The sequence below is a fragment of the Vicia villosa genome, unplaced genomic scaffold, assembly GCF_029867415.1.
Source record: "Vicia villosa cultivar HV-30 ecotype Madison, WI unplaced genomic scaffold, Vvil1.0 ctg.000045F_1_1_1, whole genome shotgun sequence".
Taxonomy (NCBI): domain Eukaryota; kingdom Viridiplantae; phylum Streptophyta; class Magnoliopsida; order Fabales; family Fabaceae; genus Vicia; species Vicia villosa.
The window spans coordinates 865,114-878,781 of record NW_026704977.1 but is presented as its reverse complement, the minus strand read 5'-3'; the positions used below and the strand labels follow the sequence as shown (position 1 = coordinate 878,781).

General features: G+C 34.3%; 1 protein-coding gene across 1 annotated transcript; it reads left to right on the top strand.

The window, feature by feature from the left end:
- Nucleotides 1–285: 285 nt before the first annotated feature.
- LOC131622906 (transcription factor ORG2-like) lies at nucleotides 286–3,154 on the top strand. Its single transcript, XM_058893917.1, has 3 exons — nucleotides 286–679; nucleotides 1,217–1,576; nucleotides 1,818–3,154. Exons 1-3 carry the CDS (start codon nucleotides 374–376, stop codon nucleotides 1,908–1,910), a joined length of 759 nt encoding a protein of 252 aa, XP_058749900.1. The 5' UTR covers nucleotides 286–373; the 3' UTR covers nucleotides 1,911–3,154.
- The last annotated feature ends 10,514 nt before the right edge of the window (nucleotides 3,155–13,668 follow it).

Genomic DNA, 13,668 nt, shown 5'->3' with positions numbered 1-13,668 from the left:
GATATATATGTACGGAACATTATGATTTTTCCAATTAATTGGGAAAATCTACGGAAAAAACTATTTTAAAAAAAAAAAAAAAGGTACTTCCAAAGATACATCTACGGAAGAGTGATGACAGTTTTGTCAATTAGGTGATGCGTGAGAGATGCATAGAGGAAAAGTTAAGAAATTCTCCTATATTAAATACCCCTTACAGTTGTATCCAATAGATTAGGAACATAAAAACATAATAATAAAGCAAATCTAACCACTTGTTCATTCATTAATACGGATAAACATGACACTTCTATAAGAGACAGCTTGCATATATGTCTGTATAACCTCTAAGCCACTCATTAAGAAAACCGTTTGAATCTAACAATTCAACATCATGGTTGCATTCTATCTTCCTCACTTCTCTTACTCAAACATGGGATGGAACTTAGAGGAGATAGAGCCTATAGAGTCCTTAAATATTGTCCCTAAGGAGAAGAACTTTGTTTCCTCTTTACCGCAATATCATCTATTCTCTTCACCGAAGCAACAACATATTGAGATTGGAACGCCATCACCATCCCCGACCCCTAAGCTTATGTTGAAGAAGCTTAACCACAATGCCAGCGAACGTAATCGCCGTAAGAAGGTCAATAACTTGATTTCTTCACTTCGTTCACTTCTTCCAGCTGAAGATCAAACGGTAATATTTCATCTCTCTCCTTCAAACTTTCTTTAAATTGGTATAAGGGTTTTAAAAAAGCGACAAAATGGTTTTGGCAGATGCCAATACCGATTCTGCTATTTGAGTATTTATGCACCGTGCATAAGAATATACCTTAAACACATCAATACATCCCACCATTTCCTATATCGAACAATAAACTGTGGTAAATTTATACCACGACAACCATAATCAGTGTCGTAATATTTGTACTGAACGAAATCGCGACCGCGAGCAATTTTTTAAAACCCTAGATATAATGGTATATTATTTAGATATAAGATCATTTATAAATTTTTTTAATCATATTTTTTGATGGCTATTTCTAATTTCTTTAGCAACTAATTTTAAAATATGGTGTTTTAGTTCGTACTATTTGTTTCATAATATTTTGGAAGTATGTCACAATTATTATAAAATGAAAGTGCTGTATTCATAATATGAATGGAATCATGTCAATATAAAAATATTAAAATTTGTCATTAATAGATATTTTATTCCATTGTGATGATGCAGAAAAAAATGAGCATTCCAGTAACAATTTCAAGAGTCTTAAAATACATACCAGAATTACAAAAGCAGGTGGAAGGATTAACTAAGAAAAAAGAAGAGCTTCTATCAAGAGTTTCTAGGCAAGAATATGCGGTGAACAAAGAATCACAAAGGAAAATTAATCCTAATTATGATTCTTCTTTTGTTGTTTCAACAAGTAGGTTTAATGATAATGAGCTTGCTATTCATATTGCATCTTATGAGGCTTACAAGATTCCATTATCTGAGATCTTGTTGTGTTTGGAAAATAATGGACTTGTTCTACTAAATTCTTCTTGTTCTAAAACATTTGGAGGGAGACTCTTCTACAACTTGCATTTTCAGGTACGTTTAATAATATTACAAATTGACTTTAAATATAAGCTTTTTTAGTTTTTTTTATTCAAAAATTCAATATTGCCCCTAAATACAAAGTTATATTTAAATATAATATATTAAAGAAGTAAACATGGATAAAATAATACTTATTAAAAAGGAACAAATGTTAGTTACTAATATTAAATTAATGATTTTGGTTTGACATAAATTTAGTTATTTAAATTATTTTATGTAATGTTTTCTGCAGGTGGAGAAAACTCAAAGTTTAGAGTGTGATGTTCTAATTCACAAGCTTCTGTCAATATATGAGAAGCAATGCAATCCTAGTGTTGGAAGGTAAAAATAAAAGGCAAAGTATTTTTTTTTTATCTTGTATGTTAATTTCAGGGTTCATTTTGATTCCTTAATTTCAAAATATTTTATATTGGCCCCTTAATTCTTCAAAAAGTATTAAAGGATTAAAATGACTCATTTTAAAGATTTAAGAAATCAATATAAAACTTTTTAAAATTAAGGGATCAAAATGACCACATGCGAAAAAAAATATTTTGCCAAAATAAAAAATTAGGGTAGAAGTTTGTACATATTTTGGTAGCACGGATGATCGAACAGTAGGACTAGGACACATGCTCCCCATTATATATGCATGTACTGGAGGAGTTTTGTAAGTTGCATTAGTGTAATTGTTTTTTTATAAGAGCATAATAAGTAAGACCTTGCATAATGTAATTCATTTTATAAATTTTATGCTTTATTGAGTTTATTCAACTTATATTAATAGTATAAATCAATTTTTTTATATTAAACTAGATTAATTTATTATATTTATTTTTCCCCTAATTATAGTTGTACATTGTTAAATGTGTTTGGATTTCAACCCCAAAAATTAGTTTAAAGGGCGAGGTTGTCCTCACATATTTATACATTCAACTGTCTGAGAACCTATGCAATGTGATGTCCATGTTGTAATCCTTAATCCGGCACTGATATATGTTAAATATGTTTGGATCTCAACCTTAAAAGTTAGTTAAAGGGTGAGGTTGCCCTTGCATATTTATACTTTCAAATATATGAGAGCCTAAGCAATGTGAGATTTCAAATAAACTCCAAGAACACAACTATCAACTTCAACATGTTAAATATGCTTGAATCTGAAATTCAAAAGCTAGTTCAAGGGGTGAGGTTGTTCTCACATATTTATACAATCAACAACCCGGGAATCTAAGCAATATGGGACATCAAACAAACTCCAACAACACAACTATCAACTTCAACACCCACCGTTACGCCTAGCGTGAGCCTGGATCAAATGCTCATATTACAGTTCTTAATCTGACTCTAATACCATGTTAAATATGCTTGAATCTCAACCTCAAAAGTTAGCCCAAAGGGTAAAATATATGCTTGTATTTCAATCCCAAGATTTAACTTAAGGGTGAAGGAACCTAAGCAATGTGAGACTTCAAACAAACTCCAACAACAAAACTATCAAGAAAATCTCTCTTAGATAGGGTTGCTTGAATAGCACGTTTAATTTTTCTAACTAGCTAACTTACGTCTAGGGATGGCAATGGATACCCATGGGTCCAAATACTAGTCTTCCGCTACCCATCCGTTTAATAAAAGTGATATCCATATCCGCTCCATACCCGTGTGGATATCTGTCCGCGGGTATTTATAGATACCCATGGATTCTTTTTTTAATTGAAATTTACTAATTTTTTATATATTAAATAGAACATTTATCTTTTTATTAATAGAAAAGTATGTGTTATACATTTACTATATTAATTCAAAAGCATCTTATAATGAATATTGATGTAGAATGTGAGAAAATGTTAAAAGAATATTTAAGTATACTAATTGATGTTAAAAAGATATTAAAGTATACTAATTTTAAAAGGATATTTATGGATACCCGCGTATATAGATACCATCAAATCCATATCCGTACCCGTAAGTAAACGGGTAACTAAATATACGTTTATAATATCCGTGGATACCCGTTAAGCTATCCAACCCGTGCCCGTAACAGATTTTATCCGCGGATACCCGTGGGTATGGGTTTTTTTGTCATCCCTACTTACGTCCATTTTCAACTATTAAGACAAAATATTTTTTTAAAGTAAATAAAACTATATATATATATATATATATATATATATATATATATATATATATATATATATATATAGGGGACGACTCAAGTGAGAACACTTGGTTATTATGAGAAATGAGAACAATGAATCACGACCATTAAATTTTAATTTTTTTGATTTTAATGGACACGATTGGTTTCTCTTTCTATGATCCTTAATATTTATTTTAAATCAATATAGAAAGAGAAACCAATCGTGTCCATTAAAATCAACAAAATTAAAATTTAATGGCCGTGATTCATTGTTCTCATTTCTCATAATAACCAAGCGTTCTCACTTGAGTCGTCCCCTATATATATATATATATATATATATATATATATATATATATATATATATATATATATATATATATATATATATATATATATATATATATATATATATAACACGAGGTATAAGGCCAATATGAGTACAAAATAAGAGGCTGGTTGACGGCACAAAGCGTACCACAATAACTAGCAAAACATAAAACAGTAGTCATAATAGAAAAACACTAATACAACATGATAAAAAAAATTAAAAAAAAATAATACAAAAATAAGAAGGTCATAAGAAGGCAAAAAAACCAACAACACCATAATGAACACAAGCTAGATCTCCTTAGTCAAAGAGTCGCGATGGACAAAATCAATGTCCACTAAGCAACAAGAACATACCAGAAAGAGGCCGAAGACACTCAAGCTGCTATTGGCTCAGGTGTCGAATAAGATTCTCAAGCTAGGTAGAGAAAGTACATCAGTTGTCCACAAACCTACCTAGACATCATTTTCAATCCAAAAAGAATGTGCATGTCTTCCACGTCCTTGCTCTCACCAATTTAATTTCGAACACTATATCACTCCGAGATTTCTAGATCGACCAAACCACAACATACCAAATCATAAGATAACACTCCTAAGCCTAAACGAACCATAATGAGGGAAAAAACATCTCAAAATGGTCAATGGATCCCTGGGTAAGACTATATACTACCCCAATCAGCTGAAAATCCTATACCAGACAAAAATCATTACATCACAAGACAAAAAGAGATGGGAGGAAAACTCTAGAATCCTCGAGATGAAAGGGGAAAAAACACCCTCTAAACCTATAGAGATCTCCCTTTTGAGTAAATTCTCTCTTGTAGGAATGCTATCATGTTGTAGTTTCTAGGAGGAAATCAGTACTTTAGGGGGAGTCGCGGCTACTCCAAATACTAGAGAGAACCAACTCCAATAATGAGACCTGATGATTTGTAGGAAACTCTTGAGAGAGAAGGAAAAAATACACAAAAGCCACTAAATCGGAACCATCTTTGGAATAACTTCACCACCACTTATCGAGATGTGAGGAAGGGATCAAGCCCATGACTACTAATAAAAGATCAAATATCAATACATGCTCATGCTCAAAAATACAATATCTTATTCTTTTAAGATCCCAAACTCAAGCCCGCACCACCTATTTACTAACCTCTCCCACTAAACAATATTTATGGTTTGAGATGGAAAAAAGTCGAGGGAATCTAATGCTAAGAAGAGTATCCCATACTTAGGGATATCTCCAAAATTTAGTGAGAATATCATACCCAGTTGTCTTTACCACACTGTCCTGAAACCAGTCTAAGGGGTTGTCCAATTTTGTACAGAGAAAAGACACATCTCTCCACTAAGGAGACACAGAGAAAATACATGCAACTCTACTTCCTAAGATAGTAGAAGACGAAATAACACCATATATAACAAACAAAATATCACTCCAGACAGCTAAATCTCTCGAGAGCAACCGCCACCTCCACTTAAGATAGACTAATAAGAGATGATTTTGCAATCATCATGGTTTTGTAGTCAAACATATCCACTTGTAACCATTATGTGAGCATTAAAATAGGAAAATGATAATCCAAATAAAGAAAGTAAATAAAAAAAACTAGTTTAATAAATTGATAACTTGAAAGAAGTTAGAACAATGATGCGGGTTGCGTAACAATGAGAGTTGTGTTTGTTTATTAGTAATGAGCTTCTCGCAAGTTGCAATTGTTAGTTATGGGGTTTCTATGTTTCCCACATGAAGTTTCTATTTCGTGGGTTTTTCTCATTTTGTATGTGAGGTTTCTCTTTCAGCGATTTTTGCATGATGCGCTTGAAGTTTCTTGTTTTGAGATTTTTCTCGTGTCTTATGTATTGGGCGCGAGTGTAATGAGTGAGAGGAATATTAGTTTTATAAAATGTTATAGTATTGTATTTGGTTTGTGACTTAAATGGCTATTGAAATTGGCTTGTGTAAGAATGTGAAAGAAAAAATGAAATTCGTTTAGAATGAAAGGGAGATGTGAAAAGGGAATTGAAAAAAAAAATCAGTTAATTTTTGTTAGAATTATATTTCTAACTCAATTAATATGCTAACAAAATCATTTTGTTAGAATTTTTTTTCCTATCAATTAAATTTATTTTTATTTTATGTTAATCCTTACTTTAGTTATGTGCAATTGTTATTTATCAAGTTTTTATCTTCTTTTCTTTATTTTGAGTTTTTGTATACAAATAAAATACTAAAAATATATGTATTATTATCTATTTGTTTTATATATGATTGAAATGATTCATATGAATGAAAGTAATATTAATAAATAAAAATTGTTCAGGGCCGATCATTAGGCCTTATATTTGTGGCTCATAAGATAATAATTGGCCATATCACCCACAAGATAAGAATATTGTCCTAGAGTATAGCACAAGAAATCTGGAATCAAGATCCATCCAATAGTTCCCAACATCCAGCGTCTAAAACTTAACAGTTTGTTATAGATGTCCTATTATATAAAAGGGATGAACTCCATTTTTTAAGTATCCAATTCAAATTCAAATTTCATTCAACTATATTACTCACATATTGATTTGAGCGTCAGAGTAACATGCTTCCTCTAGCATCAAAAACTCATTTCTATTGAAGAGTAATTCAATATTCAGAAGATGGACTGATCTTCTGATGGTTACTCAGAAGATAGTATTGACCAGAAGATGTTGTCTGGGTCCCATTAGCTTAGCTGTTTAGTAGTAAGGGTACTTTAGTATTTTGTAGTACTGTTTGTACCTTAGACTTGTTCACTAAGTTTACTGTTTTAGGGCTTATGTGGCAAGATTTTTCTTTTCTTATAAATAGCCTTGTAATAGCTATCATTAAAGTAGAATACAACATTTATTCTCTCATCTCTTTTGCGCCGTTATTCTATTATTCTCTTTGTCACCATCTTTATTCATTGTGCACCAACAATTGGTATCTAGAGCTCCGGTTCCAAACACAGGGAAACACGAGTGAACGTGAGTTTGTGTGACTGTGTGATTGATTTTGTTTCTGGGAAACAAAGTTGTGTTGAATCACATTTTTTCTTGATTGTTTGTGGGTTGGGAAACACTGTGTGAGTGTGAGTGAAATCAGTTTTTTTTTATCTGCACAAGTTTAAAGATGAGTGGAAGCAACTTGAATACCAAACTTCCAGTTCTTGATGGTAAAAACTGGAATAGATGGATGATTCAAATGCGTGTATTATTTGGTGCTCAAGATGTTCTAGATCTTGTCACTGGAGGGTATATTCCGGTTGCAGCGGATGCAACGGAAGAACAAAGAGAAGCGCAGAGAGAGACGAAGAAGAGAGACCAAAAGGCGTTGTTCTTCATCCATCAGTGTGTGGATGTGAATGTGTTTGAGAAGATTGCTGATTCTATGACGTCAAAGGAGGCGTGGGATATACTGGTCAGGTGTTACGGTGGTGACGTATCAGTGAAGAAGGTGAAGCTTCAATCCCTGAGAAAGCAATATGAGAATCTCAACATGAAGAACAATGAGAAAGTCTCTGAGTATATCTCTAGAGTGATTGTGATCACTAATGAGATGAAGGCTTGTGGAGAAACTCTTTCTGAACAAGTAATCATAGAGAAGATATTGAGGTCACTTACTCCTCAATTTGATTATATTGTTGTATCCATTGAACATTCTAAAGATCTGGAAACCATGAGAATAGAAGAGTTGCAAAGCAGTTTAGAAGCACAAGAGTTGCGTCTGACTGAGAGAACTTCTGAGAGAGAAGTTGAGCAAGCTCTGAAGGCTTCTTTTGTCAAGAAGGACCAGAAGCATAGACGTGGTGATAGATTCCAGAAGGAAGCCTCGACTTCTGATGATAAGAGATATCAGAAGGGAAAGGATAAGAAGAAAGTTCAATGTTACTGTTGCAAACAGTTTGGCCATTTTGCTAGAGACTGTTTGGCAAACAAAGGAAGGAGATCAGAAGAAGCAAATATAGCCAGAGGAGGATCAGATGATGAACCTGTGCTATTGATGGCTTCAGAGTCGGACAAAAGATGTTCGTCAGAATGGTGGTATATGGACACTGGGTGTTCAAATCACTTGACTGGAAACAAACAATGGCTGATAGACTTTGACTCTGAAAGGAGGACAAAGATCAGATGTGCTGATGATAAGTACCTATATGCAGAAGGTATGGGAAATGTCAAAGTCAAAGTGAAGAATGGAAAGACTGTTCTGATCAAGGATGTTTGGTATGTTCCTGGAATCAGAAGCAATCTGATGAGTGTGGGTCAGCTCATTGAGAAAGGTTTCTCAGTTGTTATGAAGAATAACCTCTTGAAGTTGTATGATTCCAATCAGAAGTTGATTATGCAATCTGAACAGGGAAGCAACAGAACATTCAAGGTGAATGTAGAAACAGCTGAAATAGAGTGTCTGAGTGCTGAAGGCCCAGAAGGTGATAGTAAGCTGTGGCACAAGAGGTTGGGGCACTTGAACTATAGAAGCCTGGGGCATCTAAGTTCTAAGAAGCTTGTACATGGCATTCCAAAGATTGTGAAGCCTGAGAAGTCATGTGAGGTATGCATGAAAGGCAAACAACCCAGATTGCCATTTGTATCAGAAGTTGTTCCAAGAGCAAAGCATGCTCTGGGAGTAGTGCACTCTGATGTGTGTGGACCATTTCCAGAACCTTCACTTGGAGGAAATAGGTATTTTGTGTCTTTTGTGGATGAGTTCACAAGAATGACGTGGGTAACTCTCATTAAGTTTAAGAATGAGGTGTTTACAGAATTCCAGAAGTTCAAGGTAAAGGCTGAGAAGCAGAGTGGTCAGAAGATAAAGATTCTCAGAACGGATGGTGGAGGCGAGTATAACTCTACAGAATTCCAGAAGTTCTGTGATGATAATGGAATTGAGCATGAAGTTACTGCTCCTTATACTCCTCAACACAATGGTCTTGCTGAACGTAGAAACCGTACTTTGCTTGATATGACGAGAAGTATGCTTAAAGAGAAGAAGCTTCCTCATAATCTATGGGGAGAAGTTGTTGCTACTGCAGCATATGTGCTCAACAGGTGTCCAACGAAGAGGCTGAAGGAAATTGTTCCTTTAGAGAAGTGGACTAAAGAGAAACAGAGTGTTAGTCATCTGAAGGTTTTTGGTTCTGTGTGTTACAAACACGTTCCAGAAGCAAGAAGGAAGAAGCTAGATGATAGAAGCAAAGTGATGTTATTGGTGGGGTACCACAGTACAGGTGCATACAAGCTCTATTGTCCAGAAACTAACAAAGTTGAAGTCAGCAGAGATGTCATTGTGAAGGAATCAGAAGTTTGGGATTGGAGAGAGTCTCAACCAACTTCTGATGTAGAGATAACTTTTGAAGAAAAGTTGGAGCCAGAAGATGAAGAATCTTCTGAAGACGAGTCAGAAGATGAAGCATCTTCTGAAGATGAGTCAGATGGAGAATCTGATTCTGATCCAGATTCTGATGATGATCCAGATTCTGGTGGTAGTCATGATTCTGGAAGGGAAAACTCTGAAGACATAGGGTCTGGAGGACAAGCTTCTGGAGATGATCATGGAGGTGGTGACTCAGGAGTAGCTGACTCTGAAGTAGCTCAGCGACCACAAAGAGTCAGAACTATACCAAGAAGGTTTGCAGATTTTGACATGTTGCAAGACACAGAAGTTGACTCAGAAGGAGAGGTCATTCAGTGTGCTATGTTAGTAGATTCTGAACCAGTGAGTATAGAAGAAGCGCTCAAGAAGAAGGTCTGGCTGAATGCCATGAAAGAAGAACTTGAGGCTATAGAAAGAAACAAGACTTGGAAGCTGACAGAACTTCCAAAGAATAAGAAAGCCATCAGCGTCAGATGGGTTTTCAAAGTAAAGCTGAAGCCAGATGGATCAGTTGGTAAACACAAAGCAAGGCTAGTGGCTAGAGGTTTTCTTCAGAAACCTGGACTAGATTACTTTGAGGTGTTTGCTCCTGTAGCTAGACATGAAACAATCAGACTGGTGATTGCGTTAGCTGCGAACAGAGGTTGGTCCTTGATGCATCTGGATGTAAAGTCTGCATTTCTGAACGGTCCATTACAAGAGGAGGTATACGTGTCACAACCCCCTGGCTTTGTGAAAAAGAATAAGGAAGGGATGGTGTACAAATTACACAAAGCTCTGTATGGATTGAAGCAAGCACCCAGAGCTTGGAATTTGAAGATTGATTCATTTTTCAAGAAGCAAGGGTTTCAGAAGTGTGAGATGGAATATGGAGTTTATGTGCAACATTCTGGAAGCAATATGATTCTGCTGTGTTTGTATGTTGATGACATATTGCTTACAGGGAGTTGTCCAGAAGATCTGATGAAGTTCAAGAAGGTGCTTATGAATGAGTTTGAGATTACAGACCTTGGGAAAATGTCATATTTTCTAGGGATGGAGATTCTGTACTCAGAAGATGGTATCATTCTGCATCAGTTGAAGTATGAGTTAGAACTTCTGAAGAAATTCAAGTTGGAGAATTGCAAAGCTGCTGTTACACCGTCAGAAGTTAATCAGAAGTTGGACTCTGATTCTGAAGGTGAAGATGTTGATGCTACGGTATTCAAACAGCTGGTTGGTTCTCTAAGGTATTTGTGTAATACCAGGCCTGATATATGCTATGCAGTTGGATTGGTTAGTAGGTTCATGAGTAAACCTAAGTGGTCCCATTACCAAGCTGCTGTCAGAGTCTTGAGATATGTCAAGGGAACTCTGAAGTTTGGCATATTGTTTCCTTCTGGGAGAAAGGAAGAATCAGAGTTATTGAGTTATTCCGATTCTGATTGGTGTGGAGACAGAGTTGATAGAAGCAGTACTTCTGGATATTTGTTCATGTTTCTGGGAAGCCCTATCTCTTGGAGTTCCAAGAAGCAACCTGTTGTTGCTCTATCAACCTGTGAAGCTGAGTACATCGCAGGCGCTGTAGCTGCATGTCAAGCTGTGTGGCTTCTGAATCTATTAAAAGATCTGAAGATTAGAGTGAAGAAGCCTTTGAAGCTGATGATTGATAACAAGTCTGCAATCAATCTTGCCAAGAATCCGGTGTTACACGGAAGAAGCAAGCATATTGAGACTAAGTATCATTTCTTGAGAAGCCAAGTCCAGAATGGAACATTAGAAGTTGTGCACTGTAGCACTCAGAAGCAAGTGGCAGATGTTCTGACAAAGGCGATCAAGACGGATCAATTTCTGCTCTTGAGGGATGGAATTGGCGTTGTCAGTTTTGATTGAAGAATATGAATTAAGGGATGGTATTGAAGAGTAATTCAATATTCAGAAGATGGACTGATCTTCTGATGGTTACTCAGAAGATAGTATTGACCAGAAGATGTTGTCTGGGTCCCATTAGCTTAGCTGTTTAGTAGTAAGGGTACTTTAGTATTTTGTAGTACTGTTTGTACCTTAGACTTGTTCACTAAGTTTACTATTTTAGGGCTTATGTGGCAAGATTTTTCTTTTCTTATAAATAGCCTTGTAATAGCTATCATTAAAGTAGAATACAACATTTATTCTCTCATCTCTTTTGCGCCGTTATTCTATTATTCTCTTTGTCACCATCTTTATTCATTGTGCACCAACAATTTCCGCCATTGTATCCTACAACTTTCAATCATCAATCAATTTTATTTCGCTCAACATAATAGTGGTGCCGTCAGTAGAACTATTTTTCATGCTTCTAACAACTATTTTTTTCTTATCATTTTCTTGATGACAACATTCTACTTATTCTTCATTGCATTTTCTTTTATGGTATATCTAACCTGAAACTTATCTTTGAACATCATTTGAAGCTCAAATTTTGTAATTTCCTTAAATATTAGAAAACCCTCCATTTCATACTAAACATCACTCACTAGTATAGTATATAGGTTATCTGAATCACCACTCTTAAGTCTCAATATTATAAATATAACTATGTTTGATTTGTTTCGTATAACCTCAAATCCTTTAACATCTTTAAATAGACATCAATAACCTCAAATCCTTTAACATCTTTAAAAAAAAAAAACTTTTGAACATTATGATAATTATTCAATAGCCTAAATCCAAAAACAAATGAAAACTTAGGGTTGCATACCATGCCCTTATTTTTATCACACCATCAATTTTCATATTGGACATTAAAGTCACATCTCAATCCCAATTCACTTTATAAATTATTCATTCAACATATTATTTCACATGATGATAGGCTAGTTTACTCTTAGGCTATGTTTGGGAGTTTGGAAGGAAAGGGAGGGGAGGGCTTTGGAAAATAGAAGGAATTGAGTGAAAAGGATAAAAAGATTTTGGGTAGGAGGGTTTTGGAGGGTTTGAGTTTATTCATAACACCAAAAACCCCATAAAATGGGGGAACTCAAAAATTGTATTGAAGAAGGGTTTTGGAGGGTTTTGAAGGGCTTACATAAATTTTCCAAATATCTTTTAGGTTGTTATACTATTTTGAAAATTAAAAATTTAGTAATGATAATAACTCTTTTATCATTCTAAACAAATTCATTTTTTCAAAAAATGTCAAATATTTTCCTATATTTTTTTAAAATTTTGTTTTTGAAAGTCTTCCCCTCCCCTCCCCTCCCCTCCAAACTCCCAAACATAGCCTTAGGGTAGATTCCAAGTCTAACTACTTGTTTTTGTGTTAGCTTATACAAAATGGAGCAACATTTGATACGGAAACAAGGGCCACAACCAATTGGGACCACAACTTTTTAATTGAAAAATCTTAATCAGAACTAGCAAAACAAGGACCACAGCATTGACGAAAGTTATAACTTAATAAAATTAACATTTAAAATTGTATAAATAAAATGACCTAGCATTTACATCAAGTAAACAATCAAATTATTAAAATTTGATCTCAAATTTAAAAGCAGATTTTAAACCCTAAAAAAAGTGAATCAGTGAAAAAATATTAAAAATGAGGATCAAAATTTAAAAATTTAAAAATTAAAATGATAATATATTACATTTTTAACATCATTATGTCTCTTTTTTTCTCACTCAATCTATTATTTCGGTTTACAGAACATTTTTAAGAAAAAATCATCATCAGAGGACCTGATCCAATATGGGGAAGAAGAATAATCTAAGCATATTTAATATTATAGCCGTTCTAGAAACAACTCACTGTCTCTTATTTAACAACTGTCTAGTGTAGAAGTAATTTAATCAACACACATACTATCTTATGTCATGCACCATCATGTTAGCAATTGTTTATCCGTAATTTATCAAACAATGTTAATAAATAAACTCGTGCAAACCACGGTTATGGAAGCTAAAGGCTTGTGCATGCCATGCATTAGAACGTGCACTTCGGTTGCTATAACAAATAGATTTATTATTATAGTACTATTATTGTAAATCAAGCTTTGACACCTGCTAAACCTCTCTCCTACACGGACAAAACATAGGCGCCACGTTGAGGACGCGTGCATTGGTAAGGTATTGCTTGGCTAATTCTAAAGTTAGGGCATTTTGTTATAAATTTAAGAATTATTATTTTTTAAGTAGTTTAGTGACAGATAATTTAGCCTTTAATTATGAATAAGTGGTATGTGGGGAGTTCGAACTAAAACATATGTCTCTTATGTTAGTGATGTAGTTAGG